Source organism: Lepidothrix coronata, unplaced genomic scaffold, assembly GCF_001604755.1.
Source record: "Lepidothrix coronata isolate B3197 unplaced genomic scaffold, Lepidothrix_coronata-1.0 Scaffold22, whole genome shotgun sequence".
NCBI lineage: Eukaryota > Metazoa > Chordata > Aves > Passeriformes > Pipridae > Lepidothrix > Lepidothrix coronata.
The window spans coordinates 2,706,158-2,729,347 of NW_016690202.1; the positions used below are offsets into that span (position 1 = coordinate 2,706,158).

Genomic DNA, 23,190 nt, shown 5'->3' on the forward strand with positions numbered 1-23,190 from the left:
CTTTTTCATATTTTCTGTCTTTCTTCATACAGAACATCATAGAATCATAGAATGGTTTGAGTTGGAAGGGACCATAAAGCTCATCTTGTTCCAACATCCCCATCATGGGCACAGGCAACTTCCATAAGACCAGACTGCTCAGAGTCCCATCCAACCTGGCCTTGAACATTCCCAGGGATGGGGGATCCACAATCTCTCTGGTCAACCTCTTCCAGTGCCTCACTACACTCATAGTGAAGAATTACTTCCTTATCTAAACCTGATGGCTTCTGAACCTTTTCCAAACTCTGGGCATCTCTTGTTAGCACTGGCATCAAATTGTTAGGAGCGGGATAGATTGAGGTTCCCCTCCCCCGTAAATTTTAGTTTAAACCCTGTCTGCAGCCTGTAAAGGAAGCCCTGTTTCAAATCATTCCTTAAGACCTTCTTCCCCTGCAGCAATATTCACAAGAAGTCATAAAAGTGACAAACGCAAAGGAGAACTGTGAACAGTTAAAACGGCTGAACAACCACATCATGGCTAGGTTTTGTGAACAAAGATTTGGGAATGGCTCTACCCACATTTGTTGCAAGCACGTTGGTGGCTAAAAAGGCCAGTACAAGATAGACACGTCCGGTTGCAGAAGGCACAGCAGAAAGACTCCTTAGATGGTATACTCTGCCAGGCACAATTCTTTCTGTGTTGTCTTTTCTCCTCAGGGGTGATCCTGCGTGCTTTCTCAAAAGCATCAGCAGCGTTATAGATGGTGTGTCTCCAGGCCTCCCGATTGGAGGCCAGAGTAGACCAGTTATGGTGATCAATATGGCCAAGGCTGAGATGTTGTTTCAGGGAGTCCTTGTATCTTCTCTTTAGGGCTCCTCTCTTGCAGCAGCCGGTGGCAAGTTCACCATAAAGCAAGATCTTAGGGAGGCGGTGGTCCTTCATCCTGGAGACGTGCCCTTGAGACGTGCCCTGCCCAATGCAGCTGTGTTCTCAGCAATATGGCCTCAATACTTGTGACTCCTGTTTGTTCTAGAACAGATGTATTGGTCACATAATCTGAACAGTGGATGTTTAGGATTGTGCGGAGACAGCGTTGATGGAAGTGTTCTAGGAGACGCAGGTGGTGGCGGTAGATGACCCATGATTCAGAGCCGTATAAGAAAGTAGACAGCACTACGGCTCTGTAAACACTGATCTTTGTACTTTTCTTCAGGTGTTTATTTCGCCAAACTCTTTTATGAAGCTTTCCAAAAGCACTATATGCCTTTGTTAACCTGTTGTCTATCTCTCCTTCAATCTTACCATCCGAGGAGATGAGGCTACCTAGGTAATTAAACTGCTGGACTGACTTGAGCTCTGATTCACCAATGGTGATATGGGGATGAAGGAAGACTTCCTGAGGTGCTGGTTGATGGAGAACTTCTGTCTTCTTTAAGCTGACTTCCAGCCCAAAGAGCTCAGCAGCGTCTGCAAAGCAGGATGTTAAACGCTGCAGAGCTGCTTCTGTGTGGGCAACAAGGGCAGCATCATCAGCATAAAGCAGCTCCCGGACAAGATGATTTAAGGTCTTAGTGTGGGCCTTCAGTCGCCTTAGGTTGAATAGGCTTCCATCAGTACGGTATTGGACATAGATACCGTCCTGATCATTGAGGTCTGCTGTGGCCCTTTGGAGCATCATGCTGAAAAAGACTGTGAATAGGGTTGGTGATGGAACGCAGCCTTGTTTCACACCATTAGTTATTAGAAAGGGTTCAGAAAGTGCATCGCCATATCTGACTTGGCCATGTTGATCCTCATGGAGAGAGATGATCATTTTAAGGAACTTGGGGGGACATACTAAATGTTCCAAAATCTCCCACAGACGTTTTCTGCTCACAGTATCAAAAGCCTTGGTGAGGTCAACAAAGGTTATGTAGAGACGTTTGTTCTGTTCCCTACACTTCTCTTGCAGTTGTCTGAGAACAAATACCATGTCTGTGGTGCTCCTGTTGGCTCTGAAACCACACTGGCAGTGCAAGGTGTGCTTGGAGGGTGGTTCTCTTCTTCCTCAACAATTCCTGGATCTCTTGATTGTTTTCATCAAACCAGTCCTTGTTCTTCTTGAGGGAGAACCCTAAGGATTCTTCAGACGATTGCAGGATGCTGTTTTTAATATGGTGCCAAATTGTTTCAGGAGAGGAATCTGCAGAATTTGTGGAATGGTTTTCGAGCCTAGTTTGAGGGTTTGCCTGGAATCTGTCTCTTATTGTGGGTGATTGGAGATTGCTAACTTGGAGTCCTCTCCTTGGGATACTGCCCTTTTTAGGTTTGAATTTGAGATTGAAGTTGAGTTTACAGCACACAAGCCGATGGTCGGTTTGGCATTCTGCGCTGGGCATCACACAGGTATGGTGGACATCGCGGACATCTCTCCGTCGCACCAAGACATAATCAATGAGGTGCCAATGCTTAGATCTGGGGTGCATCCAGGTTGTCTTCAGACTATCTTTCTGCTGAAAGATAGTATTAGTGATGGTGAGCTGTTGCTCCGTACAGAATTCTAGCAGAAGTCGACCATTATCGTTGCAGTTTCCAACACCTTGCTTGCCTAATATTTCTTTCCAGGCTTCAAAATTCTTACCTACTCTGCCGTTGAAATCACCAAGGTTAATGATCTTATCATCTGCAGGCACCTTTTGGGTAAGGCGGCACAGATCAGTGTAAAATTTATCTTTTTCAGCAGGGTCGGCTTGGAGAGTTGGGGCATATATACTAAAGAGGACAATGTGTTAGTTGTTGTGGAGTGGAAGGCATAGGGAGATAATGCGGTCAGAGTGACCTGTTGGCAGATTTTCGAGTTTAGGAACAATAGAGTTTTTGATCATGAAGTCGACTCCTGAGAGACGTTTTTCAGTTCTGGGCTTACCTGACCAAAAGAGTGTGTAACCGACACCATGTTCTCTGAGGCTGCCTTCCTCATGAAGGCGAACTTCACTGAGAGCAGCAACGTCGATGTTGAGATGAGTCAGCTCATGGGCAATTAGGGCAGAACGACGCTCAGGACGTCCTCTATCCACAGAATCGAGCATGGTTCTGATATTCCAACATGCTAGAGTTAATTTAGGTACACCTTTGAAGGCAGGTGTATGCTTTTGTCTCTTGATCTTTGTGCAACTGCATTGGAAGAAGATGCCCGTTGGCCTGCGGTTAACTAACCAGGTAAAGGTGGAGATGAGCTTTGTTTAGGTCACCTTTTCTAGGCCCCTGTCTTAGATGAATGACCTTACAGGGCTAAGCGAGCTCCATCTGCCCGGGTTTGGGGTGAGAGTTGTCCTTCTCCTAGGATGACTGCCAGAAGGTTAACGAGCTCATCCTGCCCAAGAATGTATTGTATCTGGCCCTACGGTTTTGACCTGTCTGGCATGGGCGACCCTACTGAAGGCATGTACCATCGCCAGCGTAGCTCGCAACAACATAGGGGTACACAGGTTTCATTCCTATTAGAACGATTTGGGCAAGTCTGTCATTTCCTACTTTACTATCACCTATCTATATACAATCTCAAGGAAATACCCAGGAACAGCCCTTTGTCCTGTCCACCTTTTCAGGATGTAACACAGCAAAGCAAATATATCTAGAACATGCCGAACCTGGGCAGTAGCCACAGATGAACCAAAACCAGACAGACAAACAAACAAACCAACCATTCTGGTCCCTGTACCCATCCAAGGCTGGGGTGCCTTTCAAGGCCCCAGCCTGGCCGGGATCCCCATCACTCTAAAAGAACCCATTATCCACCCTGACCTTATCCTTCCCCCACTGTGTTACCACATATCTACAGGCACACTGCTCACCTGCAACATTTCATACAGGATTGTCCTGCTCTCCCTCCCACCAGTCAGAGGACCCCCTCGGCCCGCTCGACACCCTTCCCCTCTCCTCCCCCGCCCTCCCCCTCCCTCCCCCAAACCTGGAACGGCAAACCTCTGTGTGCTCAAAAGCTCCCCTCTCCTCTTCCACGGGGGTTCAGTACCCGCTGGCAAGGCTCCCCCCTCTCTCCTTTCTCCCCCCGCGGCCCTGCCCAGGGGCCGTACCACACCCAGGGCTCCGCGTGCGTGGCACGGGGCATTCAGGCAAGCCCGGGGCTCCACATGCACGGCACGGGGCTTCGGCCTGAACAACCACACAACAAATGCAAATAACCGATGAGATCAGATTATCGCTTTATTTTCATTAAATTATCATAAGCTCGTCCTTTTCAGCCTTTGCAGCTCTTATTATGCTTTCCACTGGTCAGAACATAAATCTCTTGAGAATAACACTAAATTTTTTGTACACCTTTCATAAATCACATATTATATTTTGCATAAATTCACATATATAACAATTAAATACCCTGTTGTTGGTCAGACCTTGCTCCCTTTTCTATTTGTCTTTAAACACTGATCACAAAAAAAATTTATTGTATGGGTGTAAGTATATGTATATAGATTTCCACCTAACGTGTCATCCTGAGGGTAGTACTCCCTTTCTGAGCAGCTACTACTGAACACAAGACTGGTTGCTTTTCTTTTTTCTTTTTGGTACAGCACACTTGTGCCTCTAAAGAAATTAGCTAATTCAGCACAAGAGACACACTGATTTGACATCCAACCTGATGTTAGAACATACTCTTAAAAATCAAAATTTATTTCAAAATACAAAAACTTCTAATGATATCTGTAACATATGTCTTTGATTTTTTCCACAAGGTAACATGTAATCTAAAACTGTGTTAATTGATGGAAAAGCACTGAGAATGGAAGAGCGCTGCAAATGGCAGCTGAAAAGAAACTTATGCCATGCTAAGACATTCTCTTCTGTTGTTCTTTTGCAAGGTTTTAACAACCTGTATTTTCTCTCCACAGCAGAAATTCTACATACTTTACCAATCTTGCCCCATTGCACACATGTACAGAATGTATGCTTGCATCCTCTTCAGATGAGGGAATGTGAGTCTGGAATTGTTTTCCACTATGCACACACTTAGGCTACTAGGTGGTTTAGTATTTTTTAAATAGATGTGCACACAGCATCTTTCAGACTGCTAGCAGCAGTTTAGCCTTACAAAGCAGCTGACCAAGAAGTCATTAAGTATTAAAATGCTAGTTATGGACAATCTAAACAATAACATAACAATACATCCATGATCAGTCATTGAGGTTCAGTTAAACAGTGTTTTACTCTTTGTGCTGCCATAACTTCATTACTTGCTGATATCTCTTGTAATTCATAGCCTGGTATCTAAATGATAGATATAACCTTCTAAGAAATTAGTTTGTAAGTATACTTCACTGGGAAAAAATACTGCAATGAAAGTAAAATCAGGCTTCCTTGCAACAGAGAGACTCAGAGGCTGTGGAATTCACTGGTGGTGGTTTTTTTGCGTTAGCGCAAGTAGCATGAAGTGTTTTTTTACTTGTTGCGTTGTTCAGGTCATTTGTCTGAGTGAGAAATGTATTTCATACAGCTGGAAAGAGTAATCTCATTACAAAAAATACTTTAAAAATAAGATTAAAATACTGCTTATATTTCGCAAAACATGATTATAAACATGGTCCTAAGCCAGCTCCACGAGGAGGAAAACACCTTCCATAAGAATTATATTGTAATCAGTGTTTTATTTACTTGTATTAGGATCTTCCCAATATAACAATCCATAGTGAAGGACTCCAATGCTTATAAGTAGCATAATGAACATAAGAATAAGAATATCCAGATTTGTCTTTATTTTAACACTGATAGACAGTATATTTGGACTTTAAAGATGATAATCTTTCAGACCTATACTTAATTATAATCCATTAATAGTTTCTTTGATCAGAAGAGACTTTGAAAATAATCGCAACCCATGCAGCAACCGTTGAACATAACCTCCAGTTAACTGTTTGTAACAGGAGGTAATTAAAGCAAATACTTTTCCATTAAGACAATAAATATAAGAAAGCTATAATAACTCCAGAATTGACAGAAGGACTCAAATTTTCTACAGATCCTGTCATTGGATGTCTTTAAAACCATCTATATATTCAGCATATTAGATCTTCACTTCTTATTTATTATATTATGCTATTCATCTCCTCAGATGTACCACCACTGTGATATTTGTACATAAAGAACTGCCACAATCTAATATTCCTCTGTAATAACTATTTCTTCATTTCTCTAAATGGTGCTTGTAGCAGTGGAACAGCAAGCTCTATATTTACGCAATGGCAAATTTTTAAGGTGTAGATCTAAGTGGTTAAAGCAAAATACCAGTTGTTCAGCCATCTGAAAAAGTTGATAAGTACTGTTTCCCAACAAATGTGTGTGACAGCCACCATATTAACTGAAATTAAAATTGTACATGAGTCTTTGCAAGTTCAAGCCTTCTCAAGCCATGAATTTCCTTTATCTGAATGCTAGCTGTTTCTCACAGCAATCATTTTGTGTCTTAACTTCAGATGTTAAATGACTCTTTTTGCCTAATTATATGCAATGTATGCAAATCCCCAAATGGCACAGCATACCAGGCTCTTTTTCTATTACTACTCTTCAGACTAATCCATTCCTCCCGCTTTCACCTTCAGGACAGCTGCAGACAGGCTTCAGTATGAAATTTCATACTCTTTAGCACAGATGCCTAATCACACACTTGTTTTGAAACTTTTTGCTCTTTGGCTTAATATATATTTACAAACAGTCAAGTTCTACTTGGATTATTAGAATTATTTTTAGAAAACACAGTAATAGGATTTATCTGTTTAAATACCTGAAAGGTATTCAATTTAAAATGAATGCTGAAGTACTTCAGTCTCAATATAAAAGTTTGCACAATGTCTATCACACTGCAGTGATTCTTGAGTCTTGCAGTGCGACTTCCACCTGAGTAACCTGTATGCTTAGTTCTCTAACAGTAAGAATTCCAAAGTGACAAGCCTCCACATGACAGATCATTTCTCTTTTGCAAAGTTTTTTAGCTGCTTAGTGCACAAGACATTCTGGATATCCTTCACAGTCAGTAAAAAATGACAACATTATCTCTGTAATAGCTAGAGAAAGATATGAATTCACACAAAGGAAAATACCACATTCCAATGAGATCAGTGGAAAAATAAAGACAATCTCATCTCCTCTTCTGAAACATGTTGAGCAATACTAAAACATTAGTATTTTCATGAAGGCAAGAAAACAAAACATTTCAATTCAAAACAAATATTTTAAAATATTTATTCATTACAGAACTTATATAATTCTAGGTTTTTAGTATTTACGTAAGAAAACAAATCAGGGATATTCTCTGATGTAAATGCTATAAAAAATACATGTTGTACAATTTATAGCTCACATCAATCAATTTTAACTAATACAAGAAATAGCCCCTCTGCTCCATCAACAGGAAAAAAAACCCAAACAAACAAGAAACACCCCCATCAAACCCAAGCACCAATTTCAAACATGCCTACAAAACACCAGATGACATTCATTCTAGGTCGGATACCAACCTAGAAGCTCCACAAAAATAAAAATCAAGTTAACTCTATCTGGTGTTCAAAAAAAATGATCCTGTTCTCAAACAATACTGTTGAACTACAATAGAGGAACATGAAAATCAGGAAGATGGAACTTAAAGCAAAGCTGAGCAAAAGTAGTATCATATTCAGTTGGCCAGCACAGACAGGAAAAGGAAGGAGCAAGTAACTCAAGAGTTCTTCATTCAAACTTATTTACAATCTTTAAGTTAATGAGAAAAACATTATCTGCAACACAAGCAACTCAAACAATACAGGTCTGTAATATTGTGACAGGTATAATTTGAAAAATTGTTGTGAGGTAGCCAAGTACCATACTTCTAAAGAGAAGTCTCACAAATACAAAACAAATACAGAGCCTTAAAAAGTACAACACATTTAATGGAAATTAAAAAGAATACAAAACTGGGGGCTTATTCCATATTTTTTCCTTTTCAAAAGAATCAAGTCCAAATTTTCCAGAGAACCTAATTCAAAAAGGGAACTAGATGTTGAAGTCAGTATAGAGCCTTGGAGATAGTTGGAAAGCAACTGAAACTAAGTGAATGGGTCTTCTGGCATATTTAGAAAGCAGAAAACACCTAATGCAAGACAAAATTAGGCTATGTAAAATTTTAGGCCACAAAAATTTTAGACCAACAAATACCTACCATTTATTTGCTTTGATTTAACATTGAGACTAAAATAAAAATGGTCTCATGGCATGGCTACCCAAACTCATCACCTTGCTGTGCTCTTCTAAAGGTCAAAGACAAACCAAGAAATTTTTTTTTTCTTGGAAGGAAAGAAGAATTGAGACCAGTTCTGTCTTCTCCATGAAATAAAGAAAAACGCCCAAAAAACACTTATTCTTTTTTTTCACAGAAAAACATATAGTTGCATATAGTTCCAAATCAGGAATCTATTGCAGTGTGAGTCCACCCTGAGGGAAATTCCAGAGAGGAAAACTTATGGCTGGAAAGGTTTGATCAAAGCTTTTCCAGTGCTAAAAAGAAATACTGTCCACAGGACTGACAATGGGTCACACAACAATCATTCACAGAAATTTCGTTCAAGTATTAGTGGTATTTTTTTTGTTTCCTCTGGTATGCTTGTATTAAATTTATGTGCCTCATATGCCTAATTTCAATTTGCTTCCTGTACCTCAGTTGTGAGATTTACAACCTGAGGTGTTTGTGGTGTAAGGCTCAATTTAACTGCAGCAGGAAAAAAATTGGCATTTTACCACCATGTTTCCTCTCTTTGCGCTAATGAGACTAATTCTGCTTTATATATTTAGTGCAGAACAACTCTAGACCTTTACATTATCTGTTAATTTTGAAAAACATAATATTTTCTAGCTCTCAGTTTCCATATGCTGTTAACTCTCCTTACATTTCCAGTGGCATTCACCTTACAATATATCTAAAATTTACACAAGCAGATGTGCTGATTTCAGTATATCATTCATTGGTAACATACATTTTTTAGATACTATTTTAACTGAAACACTGTAATAACAAAAGGAATAACTGCTTCTGCTTATCCTTATATCCTAATCAGATAAATTAATAAATTAATAGAAGAAGCTCAGTAGCTGCAGAGATTGTGACAGGTAATAGATTACTTGCTAGGATGAGGAATTTTCTTCACAGCTGTATTTTCTGATAAGGCAGCAGTACATTGTCATCATCACTTCTGCTTTAAAAATGTTATCATGTCAATAACTAGTCTTTTAAAAAAGTGTCATCTACTACCAGATGCTAGCATCATTTTTATTTATTCCAAAACAGAATAAAAAAAAATTATCAGATTTATTCCATTTCTTCATTGGAATGATTTACAGATGGAATACTAATAGTAATTATTTCAGCAGATAGCAGCACTCTGCTATTTCATACAGCTATTGCTTGGTTAGATAAATCCACAATGCATTACAGAGGAAAAAACTAAAGCACTGTTTCCATGATAATCACAACAGAAATCATCAATCAGCATTCAAATTTAATAGCATGGAACTGTAAAAACTAGACAATTTTTGGTATTTTTCTTCCCATACAAACAATAGTTTACAAGGTGGTAGTTACCAATACACAATATATAGAGCACAGATATTAACATATACTCAGGTAATCCCAGGTGATGACATGTAGCTGTTGACAGATTCCCTAAGTGTTACCGCTGAAGACACTATTTTCACACTCTTTTCCTTTGATCCAACAATTCCCTCTGTCATCAGCAAGAAAATCCTAACAGGCAACCTTTGGATAAGACATACCTAGTTAAGCTGTCCTAACCCTCCTAATTCCTATTTTATCCCATTGCAACTGCAGAGGTTCCTCTGGATTCTTCTGCTCTCAGATTTAGATGCTAAATTCAATGAACACTTTGTCCATCTCTGAATTGACCCTGTCATGGCAGAAATTGCTGCAACTCTGCAATTTGAAATGCACTTCAATGGCAATCCTGAGAATCAGAATGATTATAAATGCTGCATATGATTGAACAGTGCAAAGCACTGGGCAATGAGCTAGGATTAATTAAATTTCAAAGTCTAAAAATATATTTCACTAAAGCTTTAAAATGCCCATGGAGTCATCTACATTAATCATCTCATTACACATCAAAACTGTTCATTTTGGCCATGTTTTATTGCCTGAATGTTAATTTCTTATTCAATTAGTCCTGCTTCTGACTCTAAACAAGGCCCAGCCCATGAATATCACTAACTTTTAATTAATGTTGAATTGAAACAAAAATCCCAACATATACAGATTTAAATTTATAAGAGATGCCTCCAACTCAGCAAATCAAAGCACTTGATATTAAGATCTAATTAATAAAACCATGCTTCTAGTGAAGGTTTGTATTCAATATTAAAGCTAACGGTTGACTATTTCTTCAGTGTTTAATCAGCCATTAACTCTCTTTTGTATAACTATATTCCAATACTGTTTAAAGTTCTTTCCTTGTAAATGGGAGGAAATAGGTTCTTTTTATTTTGTTTCATCCATACAATGGCTGTTACTACCACTGTTCCAGTGAAGTGAAAGGGTAGGGGAAGAGAAATTATACTAAAAAAAACCCAAATCAGAACAAAACCATACAAAAATAAAAGAAACAAAATCAAACCCAAACCAAAACTCTTGCTTTCAGAAAGAGACACTGAACTAGGCCTAACTTATTTAGAAACTGGTTACAAAAATTGATAGTCACACATGTTTGATGAAAGTCACATATCTCCCAACACACCTGACAAGATACCTAGTCTACCTCACCTATTACACAGCTGCATGCAGGTGAAAAAGGAAACTTCCATTGCTACTGATCCCATGTTTCTGCTTTCCCATTTAGAGTCAGTGAAACAGACAGAACAATCCAATGTCAGAATTAAGAATAACAGATCAGAATAATCTTCTGTGTGGTGCCAATACACCTGCAGGTGCTGGTGAAGCTAAGCAGGCTTTTTCATTATGTATTTACAATAGTACCAAGAGGTGCTGTTATAATGTCTAGATGGAAACTTGTTTAGATGACTACATCTATCGGTTTATGATATCCATTTAACAAGACTTGCTAGTGGCAGCTTCAGAACCAACCTTGAAAATTGCCCTGAACTCCAGTGAATTAGGAAAATATTTGTGCTCTGTGAAAATGAGCAGGCCTGACAAATGCCAGACAAAAGCAATACACACCAATACACACCAATACACAACAGAATTACACATCACATAGGTTATATTCGCCCATACTCCCTCGAATTCATATGAGACTCTCCACTGCTAACCAGTATAAAGCAAACAGTTTCAGTCCAGATAACATGACACAAAGAAATTTGCAAATGGACCACCTTCACTTATCGTTGAGAATTCAGATCTTTTTTAATACTATGGATGTACAGCCACTGTCACTTTACACAACTTGTTTGATTTTTCTACATTACAGTACTCTCCCAACTTTCTACAATCCTCTCAAGAAGTCAAAACATCAGTCTGTCTGTCAAACAGGTTTCTGTGAGTCTTCAAAAACACTTTGTCCATTACATATTTATCACGAGAAAAGCTTACTTGTTAAGAAATGCTAGAATAACTTAATATAAGTAATGTGTCATCAAAACCACTAGGTTTTGTTTCCATTAGCTGGAACAAAGACTGATAGATGCTGGGTAAATGTGCCATAGGTTTATCAGAGCCAATGAACAACATTTTCCAGTTAGCAGTAGGGAAGTGCACATCTAGCAGTAAATAAGTGGAGTAACTAGTAAGTAGAGTTGGTCTGGGGGTAATATCTGAGATTCTTTAATGAAAAAAAAAATGGTCAGAACTCCCCTAAGTCACCCATAGTTCTGCTCACATAACAAATCTGTGAGTAACTCCTCCCAGGCTGCTGTCAGGTTCTTCTGTAGCATGTCAAACTACAAAAACTTGCACTTATATTTTCCCTCATATCAAGCCCTCCCATTCTCTGTAGGGCTGACAAAGCACTGAAAAATGGATAGGAATAAATGAAAAAAAAGACTCTATTATGAATGTCAGTAAATAACAGTATCCTGGACAAACTGTTAACCATCATTATAGCTGCTACTAAACAAGTTTTGCATGAAGAATTTAAAAAAATTACACATGCTGTATTCATGTATTTATTCTATCAGTAACTCTGTATTACCGCATGGAGAGCGGTGCCATGCGCCAGATCACACCTCCGCCCGTCTCCCGCCCCGCCTCCCACGCCCACTACTCCTCTCTTCTCCCCACCCACCCGACACCCTTGGCGCTGTGGGCAAGAAATAGGAAGAAATTTATTCAGCTGTGATGAAGAGCCATTAAATTATGTTTGCTATATGTCTTAATGTAGTTCATTAACACTTGCTTTGTGAAAATATTTCTTCTTCTTGACAAGGAACTTATGCATTGTCTTGTTTCATGGCTCAGTATTTTATGCAAGATACAAAATTCAGAGCTACAAGTGCACAAGAAATGCAAAACCTTGCAGATTAAAACTAAACTGTGCTGCAGAACTAACCAAACAGAGACCTGGAAAAGAGTGCAACATCATATTTTAAATGTTCAGTTTGGTTAAAAAACTCCATTTGACATATTGATTTAAGAAGTGATGTATTGTCAGTCAGAGATCCCTAGGCAGTTGATACAGAGAGGAAAAAGTGAAAGCGACAGCCAAATTAAATGCGTGAAATCAACATAGCCCTCAGGCTTTTCCTTTGGGAGGCATTTTCTTCTTTTTGCCATTTTTGTAAGACTACAAATTTGTGTGACATAAATGGTAAAATTGCTGATCTGTGAGGGGATAGGCAGAGATATAAAATAACTCATAATAAGCAAAATAGCAGCCCAAAGATTTTTAACTATTTTAGACACAATTAATCTCTAAGACAGAGATTTGAAGATAACTACAAGTACGTAACTATTTAACTTAAATTTTCTGTGCAAATAAAAGGTATGAGAGGCTGGAGAACAGCCCCTTGGAAAGGGATATGGAAGTTAAATATGAATCAGTAGTGCTGTGGCAGCCAGGAGGGCCAACTGTGTCCTGAGGGGCATCTGGCAAAGCATCACGAGCCACTGAAGAGAGGGGATTGTCCCACTCTGCTCTGCACTGGGCCTGCCTCACCCTGAATATTGTGGCAGTTTTGGTCACTGCTGATTCATAATATTGCCATTAGCCAGGACCCCCAAGTCCCTTTGTGCAGCACCGCTTTCCAGCCTTTCATTCCCCAGTTTTACATATATCCAAGCTTGCTCTGGCCCAGGGGCAGAATCCATCCCTTTCCCTTTTTGAACTTCATATGGTTGATGATTGTCCAGTCCAGGCCTCCGGATCCCCTCTCTGCAGGGCCTCCCTGCCGCTGAGGGAATCAACAGCCCCTCCCAGTTTTGTATTGTCTGCAAACTTGCTTAGTCTTCCTCCCAGTCCTGCATCCAAGTCATTTTTGAAGATATTGAAGAGAACAGCTATATGATTTTGCCTAAATGAATTTGGACTCCAATCTGTGTTTGAAACAGCAAGCCTGTGTACCCATTAATTCAGAATATTCCTTTCCTTTAGAAGTTTACTCAGGTGTAACATTGGCAGCATCCATTTTAGTTATAGGATGGTGGAAGTGTTACATATTTGCCGACAGCTATTTTTTGGTTTATGAAGTCAGAAAAGCTTGGGCTGGGAGGGACGTTTGGAGAGCTCTAGTCTGACCTCTTCTAAAAGCAAGGTTACCTTCAGAACAAGATTACATTGCTTCAGGCATTCTTTAGAAAATTTCCAGAATATCCCACATCTTCTCTATGCAATATCTCCCAGTGGCTGACCAACACAATGTGAACTTCCTTCGTTATACCAGATGATCCCTGGTATAAATTCCGACCTCTTGCACACCTTCATTGTAGCTTCCCTCAATTACTTCACCAAATAGTACAGACAGATTCCCCTCCTAGACATCCTTCCTCCAAGCTAAACAACACCAGGTCCTTTTGCTTCTTCTTATACACCATATATTCCAATCCTCTAATCACCTTACTGGGCCCCTACTGAATTTCCCCAAATTTGTTAATCTCTTATTTTCAGGTGCCTCCACAACAGGACAGAAAATCCAACATCTCGGCTCCCTGTGTTCAGAATGGAAAATAATCGCTCCTCTCTTCCTAGTGGCCATCCTTGCCAATGCAGCTTCAAGGCACTGCTGTTATATGTTAACTTGCTTCCTACCAAAAATCCTAGATCTTCTTCTGCAGAGCTGCTTGCTGCCCAGCAGTTCAGTGTCTAGCCTGTACCAGTGATTTGGGTTATTCCGTCCCAGGTGAAGGACTTGCATTTGTCATTGACAAGTTCTTAGGAAGGTATTGGTTGAGTATAAAGTTGTTGAAAACGATCAGTGCAAAACTAGAATCAAGTTACGTAGAAAGGATCTGGCAAGTCAGTACTTTTTTAAACCACGGAGGGGAAAAATTCAGTGACCATCTGGTATCCTTAGCAGAGCTTATAAGCGTGTTGCATCAGCTGCCCAATGCAGAATTGCAGAACTGGAGGCTGTTGTCCTAGACTGAAAACTACTTTGGCCCAAAAGACCTAGATATGCCTCTGATACTCTTCTTTCTACAAATATTACACAAAATTCAACTATTAAATCCAGATAATATCAGGAAAAAACCTTACACCAAGGCATTATTAGACACTAAATGTGGATTTTCAGAAAATAATTTGACTTCCAAAGCAAGCTGTTCCTTGCTATTCCTATTCACAATACCTGCATTATCAGTCCAGTGATTTACCACAATAGTTGAGTTTTTTTAGATGGAAGAAACTGTCTGTATGACTGAATCATCAGCTAAGAATATTTTTAACATATAAAGATTATTTCTGGGTTTGTTACTGTCCTGTCTGTGAAACTGTATCAAAGTCTTGGCAAACACATTGCTTCACACAATGGTAAGCAAAACAGAACAAAATAAAAGACTATTCACCCTCAAGAGATCATTTAGGCTAAACTTCATACAGAGGATCATATAAGGATTCAAAACAGACCAGAGAGACTATCAGAAATCATTGAGGAACAATTGGCCTCTGGAAAGGATGGCAATCAGCAAATATGAGTGGCTAATCAGTTGTCAGATTTTGTTGGTATGAATGCAAAAAAAAAAAAAAATTTAAAGATTATAACTTAAGCCTGGGATCCTGATATTTCTCAGTCCTGAGGTGGATGGGCATCTGAGCAACCTGATGTAGTTGAAGACATCCCTGTTTATTGCAGGGAGGTTGGACTAGATGACCTTTAAGAGGTTCCTTCCAACTCCAACTGTTATACGATTCTAGGATTCTGACAAGGTATGAAAAAGGGATGGAGATATCTGTCTGAAAAATGTGCCAACTGGTGCTATGAAAAGTGTCATCATGGGTCAGTCAAGAAGGAGTCAGCCTGTATATACTGCTAGCAATGGTGACAGCAGTGCAGCTGCCAAGGATCTTACACATGAGAGTGAACACTTACAGGTCCCACGGGAGAACCAGTGAGAAGGTGGTCGGAAGTGGTATGGTATCCAGAACAGATATGCTGGGAAGGTCTAGCTTTGCCTAGCTTAGAGAAAACAATATTTCAGTATTTCAGATACAGAGATGCTGAGGAAAGTAAAGACCATAATTTGAATTTTACAGAAAAGAAAAAAAACCCTCCACAATAAAACTTAAGAACAATTTGAATGCAAAAACATAGAGAAAAAGTTATGTAGAAAAGTATAATCAGAGGCCAGAGAATTAACCTAATACCAGTCCACTTCTGAGCTGCATGTAAAAGCAAAGAGAAGATGTAAGCAGGAAAAGAGTTGAAATGCCATCTTTAGACCTGAGCCTACACCCTATCTCATGAAGGTAGAGTCATGTCAGAACCCAAGAGGTCAGTGTGAATCCACCCACATGCAGGAGTTGGCAAGTACAGCCAGGTTGAACTGCACCTTTCCCTCATGCTTAGTGACATGTCACTATAATATTGGAGAATTTTAGCAAGTCAGCTTCCCTATTTTTAGTGAAGCAACTTCTTGGAGATGGAAACCCTATTATTTTATTATTTAACTTAAAAGCCAATCAGAAGCTAGTTCATGACTCTGATCAGCATAGTCATCATGTGACTTTATAGGCTCTGAAATGCTGCTAGTGATAATCAACAGAGGCCTCAAGCTCATGCAAGGGTTAATAGGAAAGAAATCTAGGAAATCGTTGCCGTGCAAGTAAATTAAAAAAAAATAAAAAAATGCAACCGAGAGGCTCAGTGAATTTTGTCCCATGGTTTTAGTCAGCTCATGTTCCCTAGTAAACTATCATGGCATGATATATGAGAAACCATTTTTTACAATGGAGTCAATGATGCTGTTTCAAAGACAAATTAACACTGTCTTAGTATATTTTAACAGATTAGAAAATTGCCTGAAAATAGATATTTTGTATTTGTGACAATTCTACCTAATAAATCCTAGCACTGGTCCTATGACTTTAGTATTCTAACAACATTAAGCCCTCTGGATCACGGAATTATAATCATGAAAAAAAAATTATGCCTGGTCTTCCTGTATATCTGGAAGACCCCAGTTAGGATGTAATTATGATGTGAAATCACAACAGCAAAATAATTTAAATGCATGGCTGTGAGGGCCTAGTTATGACAATATAAGAATGCTTTCACTAAGCATTCACTGATACAATGAATATTTTGTATCAATGGAATTAAGATTATGCCGTCTGCAAGCAGTGTATCTACTTTGTTTATAAGCAACATGTATGTCAGTGTACTGACGAATTGCAGTTAATGATATATTTCTATTACCAATGGAAAAGTAATATATTTTTTTGGTGAAATTATTGATAAAATGACCATGTGTTACAATGCCTTCAACACACACTGGGAGAGAAATTGCTTATCTCTGTTCTTTCCTGCTTTTGTATGTTAATCTTTTAGCATAGAATTATTTGTTTGTTAGGGGGCCCCCTGGTGGTCTAGTGGTTAGGATGCAGCACTCTCACTGCCGCAGCCCGGGTTCGATTCCTGGTCAGGGAACTCTCCCGGGCAGATGGAGCTCGTCAGCCCTGTGAGGCAATCCATCTAAGAGAAGGTCACTCTAAAGAAACCTACGTCCTGAGGACCTCGCTGCCACCGTCCGAGCTCGCTCGGCCCCAGCAGATGAACTTTAGGATTAAAGGGTGGGCTCAGTTCAGCGCACGCTGTGTCTCACCTAAAAAATCCACTGTGCAGGCTCAAAGGGTTAATGACCTTTCCCAAATCTTCGCTTGCGAAGACTGGCCATACATTTGTTTGTTAATACCACAACACAGAGGCTAGCGTTATATTATTACAAAAATAAGATACACTACAATTTCTATACTTTAGGCATGAAAATACATTGCTTGCACACCTAAGCTTTCCATAGCTGTTAATTTTCTCAACAGTCATCTTGTATACACATACATACACACACGCATATTTATAACTATGAGATATTTAACAGCTTCTGTACTGAATTTTAGTTAAACATCGACAGAGTCATTCCAATATATCTCAAGTCAGCATCATGACAGGTCTAGTGACAGGGAAATTCTCAATAGTCTTCTTGACATGGGTCAGACCTCACCAGGTGGATGTGAATTCCCATTGCTTCTGCTACTGTGGGGACAATACTCCCCACTCCTAATTCCAGACACCTCTGTAATACTTACTGCAGCTGTTTAAATAAAACATTATATTTTAAAAATACAATGTAATACAAATTAATTGGAGACCGATTTGGTGGCTACCCTTATATTGTTATCATCTTGGAGAATAAAGAAAACTTTGACCATACCATTTGTTCAGAGGGTCTTGAGAAAATGGTAAAACAAACAACTTTATCAGTAATCAAAAAATGGAATTGAGATCAATAATTTTTGTTCAAGCAATATAAAAATTGCAAAAATTATAAAAATTGATGAGTAGAGTTGTCCTCAACTGCCAAGGAATGAATAAAAAAATCATATTATAAAAAGCATGTCCCTCCCCTCTTCCTTGTGGAACCATTTCTACACCTTTTCTCCACTGCCCTGCCCCATGAGAGCTTTCTTTAACCTGTTGTGCCCAGTCATGACCAGGAAGGGCAAGCACGCATCTGCTTGCAGCACTGCTGCTCCCAGCAAGTCACACAAGGCTGGCTCAGCCTGCCTGTTTGCCACACCACAGGAGGGAATAGGCAAGAGGATGAGACACAGCCCATCCCCATCAACAAAATGAACACAAAAGGCACAGCCCAGGCTCACCTTTGGTCATTTGTCCCAAAGTAAACATTTTTCTTTTTGGATGCCTAGAGGACAGTCATTGGTATAAAAGGACTAAAGACAAAAAGAGGGAAAGGCTGTACTATACATCATTTTCTCTGGAATTCTTGTGTTTTCCAGATTGCATTCCACCTCACAAGGGGAAAGTTCCCATACAGTATGACAATGTTGCTGGACAGTTGTATTATCTGCTCTTTATCACACTTGTATAAATCCAGCAGAACTCTAGTACTCCACCTTGGGCTGGTTTTGTGTTTTGGGGTTTTTTTGTTTCTTTTTTTTAAATTAGTTCATCTGGATGCCCAGTCTTGTAAATGAGAACAAATTGTGTCCTTCTCCTCTTAAGTTTTACTGTGCAGACTCCCTCTTTGGTGATTTATTTACTGACTGAATAAGAAAACAACCATCTAAAAATGAAATTATAATCTTTACTGAATCCATAATTAATGTTAGTTAATGTTACTGCACTTTGTGGATTTCTTATTTATATTCAATACAAACATGTTTTTATATAAGCATTGGTGTTGACAAATACATATTTAGGCTTACTGTAACCAACTCTTGTAATAGCAAAAAGACTTTACTTACCAAGCCATCCTGATCCAGAATTCGGTATACACATATCTGTTTCAGCACTTGGCAACACAAATCCAACTACGAAAACTTCCACCCCATCAGCCATCAGGGCCATTCCCAACACAAAGAAGAGGGCCCACTGGAAACGACCATGGCCACATTCTTGTATTATTAATTCATACTGCTGTGCTAACTCTTCTTCATCAGCTTTTCTCTCTGTTTCCAGTTCATGGCGATCCTTATATTCATCATGCATAGGTTGACCTAAGGCCACCATGTCATCCTTTCCCTGCCCCATGCTGGGGATTCCCTGATACTCCCCTTCATAAATTTCGTCATCTTCATCATGTCCTTCAGTTGCTTCACTTGATCCTTCATCATCATTAGCTTCTACACCATAATTTCCTCCTTGGACATAGTAATCATCGTCATCTTCCTCATCCTGGAATCGATTGTAGGACCTCTGTGTGTAACCATCCTGGGCTTTGTCAACAGCTTTATTTACTTTTTTAACTGCTTGTCTCTTCACCTCTTTGGCAATATCTTTGGCTCCTTTCACTAGTGAAGTCCTATCTTTGTATGTGTCCTCCATCTTGTATCAAAGAAAGACTGTTGTTATGTCACAGAGGTACCTGCTGAATACTTTTTGGAATATCTATTTTGTGTTGGACATCAGCAGAAAAAGCCCAAGTACATGTAAAGCTGTAATATTCAACCTGCAAAATATAAGAGAAAAAAGTTTACTCCTTTTTAGGTGTTTCTTCACAGTGATACAGTACCATACAAATCTTCATTTAAACACTGGACACCAAAGTACAGGGCTTTTCAATATACAAACCTGTGTTTCCTTCAGAGATACAAATACCCCAGGTTACAAGGAAAATATGCTGAAGATAAATTTAATCTCTCTATGGTTTTCAGAATTCAATTTATTACTCTCTAGTCTTGGATACCAGGTTTTATTCTGAAAGAAATCAATCAATTCCATGCACCACACATCATATTGACTCTATCTTCAGTGTCCTTCCCCACGTGAACTCCCCGTTTTGTAAGAAAGGGCTACAAATACTAACTTTTCTCTCAATGACTGACCATAAAATATCTGTCCTCTGTCCAGCCTGCTGCTTAATACAAATCCTATAGGAAGCTAATATTCCTCACATCTGCACCAGTGTCTCAAAGTTGACTGGATTTGACCATTGCATTCACACAGAGTCTTAGCAATACGAAGTCCCACCCTAAAAAATTCAGTGCAGGGAGCTGTATGGACGAAAGTGGTGGCACTTCCTACTTTAAAGATTTCCAGTACCTAAATTGTGGACAGACGTATTCCTTTCTTCCCTGTCCATAGTGACAGTAGAGGCAGACTGGAACAACTGTATGTCACCAGCTAATTCATTCCAGAGTGGGTAAGTCCAGCATGAGTTCCTGCTAATCTATCTGCACGAAAGCACCAAGACATTTTGCCCCAGTTCTCCTCCCTGCTCCCCTGCTGCACCTTCCTATCTTGTGCAGCCCCAAGGTCACAAATGCAGACAAAATGAGTCAAGAGCAGTTTGCTTATTAGACTGAAGACTAACCATTCCCTTCTTCTCTGTGCAGTTTTCAGGCATATCTGTAAGGCAATTTGCTCATCACACATTTGCACTATCATTAGGGCACTATCATTAGGGCAGCAGAAAGAAATGGCAGCAGCATGCAGCCAAAGGGAAGGAAGAAATGCAGGATCCTTTGTTGGTAACAGTAGTTAGAAGAGCTAAAATCAATTACAAAACTGCACCATTACTCATGTCTAAAGTTAAGGCTCTGTGTGTGTGTTTGTGTATGTGTGTGAATCTGGGCACTGCAATAGATTGCAGAAGCCTCCTCTCTCAGAGAAAGCAGGCTAAAATTTCTGTAGCAGTGCTCCTAAGAAAACACTGTCTCCTTCCATCTTGGGGAAAAGGTTATTTTTAACCACGATCATTTTAATGATCTATTTTCCAGCATTACCTCAGAAAAACTGCATTAATACAACTAAGGAGGCTGAGACACAATGCAGTAGTAAAAGTGGCTGGAAATTTCTGAAGCAAATCCCATTTCCCTTTCTAAAGTAGTGTGAGCTGCAATCTGAGCTCCATGGGAGAAGACAAGGGTAATGCTTTAAGAAGCTGTCCTTTATTCATTGTGTCATAGACACTGTCTCCAGAAGTATATTCCAGATATCAGTTTTAAGACTGATACCGTTTTGAGGAATAGGAAGAGTTATAGACTGCATTAGAAAAACTAATGGCATGATGTACTTCTGATAGAAGAAAACGAAACTTAAAATCACACCGACATAACATTAGAAGCTGAAAGGTATTTCCCAGATTTTTAAAAATAGAAATTCACCTATGGTGGAAAATGTCTTTATTTTTAGTCTCTTCCTCTAGATTAATAATTTCATACACTTTGAATATTTCTCAGAGAAATCAGATGTGATGGCAATATTCAACTATTAATGTGAACTGAAGCATTTACTGGAAGAGAAATGCGGCCTTAAAGAAAGACATGATGTAATATTTATGACTGCAAACTGTAGCCTGATTTTAGGTACATGATGATCCTTCTAAGTAGGTCATCCTGGTGAAACTTTTATGCTAAGGCAGTTTCTCTAATTACAGCTTTTCAGTTTTCAAGGTGCAATTTTTGTATTGAATTAGGTATCTTATCCTTACCTATGTGCATCTGCAGTACCTACTACCTGTTAATGAACATGCATTGCATCAGAACAATCACTAGGTTTGCTGAAGCCTTCTGCAAACACTTTCAAGAACTTAAAGAACTTCTAACAGGCACTTTTCTGAGGGTTAATGATTACAGTGTGTTCCCAGATTTTGATAGTTTTAGAGTATTTTACAGTGTCCACACAACCTATTTAACCTGACCTCTGAATTCCTCTAATTCTTAGACTGATGTTTGGGTGGGGGGAGTTGTTTGTTTTGTTTTCCCAGTGAGTTCAGTCTTCCTTTAAGGATTTTTATTTGTCAAATTTCCTATTACTGCAGGGTGTGTATATATATATATATATATATATATATATACACGTACATATATATATATATACACGTACATATATATATATATGCATATATATATATATATATGGAAGACAGTAGGAATTTAGTAATACCAAATGAACAAGAAGTCTAAATGCCAGTGCTGGTATAACCACACTTCGCTCTTCTGTAGAACACCTACCTCATGAGTTCAGCAGTGCAGCCTAAAAACACAAATTTGCTAAAGTAACTGAACTTACATCATAGCTTATGATAGACCAGGTATGTCAACAAGCAACTACACCTGTTCAAACTCATTAAAAGCATAGCTCTGCCAGCAAAAAACCTGCACATAGACCATGGAAAATTTATGTCAGGGCAGAAATCAGAAATTTCTCTTTATCATGCCTAAGTTTCCAAGCAGAATACCTAATCTGAACACTGTTCTTTTAAACAGCTTTACTCTCTCAACGAACTGAAATCCCTGCCTTAAGGTGATAACTACAAAGAGGAATAATTTACCACCCATGCATGATAGCTCCCCACCCTTTTAATTATGTTGAACTGATTGACTACAAGTAAGTAACTGGAAAGTCTGAAAGAGTGAGGATTAATGACTACCTGAGTAGCATAAAGCAGCAAAAGCACAGATGATAGCCTAGACATATACTCGTTTGTACCAACTGTCTCCTTATACATGTTTGCTGGCTTTCACTAAACTAAACACCACATTCCTATTCAATTCTTTTAATCAAAAAAAAAAAAAAAATCCCAGGAAAGTAGTGATTCCACCTGAAATGGAAATACTACTTCAAGAAATACCCACAAAACATGTTTTTCCAAACACTCATATATGCGTACACCAAAAAAAATCCTAAAACCAAATTGTTCTTTTGCTCTAATACTTATTCTTTCCAATTCTATTACATGCACAAATTTCAGTATATGTAGCATTTCGTATATATTGTGATATATCTGAAATAAGGGTTGGACATTACAAACTAAATCAGTGAGATCCCACGAAGATATACATCTATGATGTGTCAGAAAACTCATTCCCACCAAGGCTTACATCACTACTGTAAGAGGACTCCCTAAGCACTACCAGTGATATTAACTATATGCATATACAGCCCTTCACATGCTGTTGGGGACTTAGTATAGCATCTTTCCTGCTTTTCTTTTGAATCTGTAATTGCTTTGCAAAGAAAAAAATATAGTAAAATTCTTTTCTAATCAAAGTTGATGCACATTTTACACATTGATACAAAGTTTCAAATGCAGGTTTTTCTTGGCATTT

At 38.9% G+C, this 23,190-nt stretch overlaps 1 protein-coding gene across 2 annotated transcripts in view; it reads right to left on the minus strand.

Annotated features, from left to right (window-relative positions):
- Positions 1-23,190, minus strand: part of SV2C (synaptic vesicle glycoprotein 2C) — a 108,895-nt gene that overhangs the window by 60,866 nt on the left and 24,839 nt on the right. For both annotated transcript variants that reach the window (XM_017808065.1, XM_017808064.1), the window contains exon 2: positions 18,883-19,586. In XM_017808065.1, coding sequence (XP_017663554.1) covers positions 18,883-19,462 — 580 coding nt within the window. In that variant the 5' untranslated portion in view covers positions 19,463-19,586. The remainder of the gene's footprint in view (positions 1-18,882; positions 19,587-23,190) is intronic.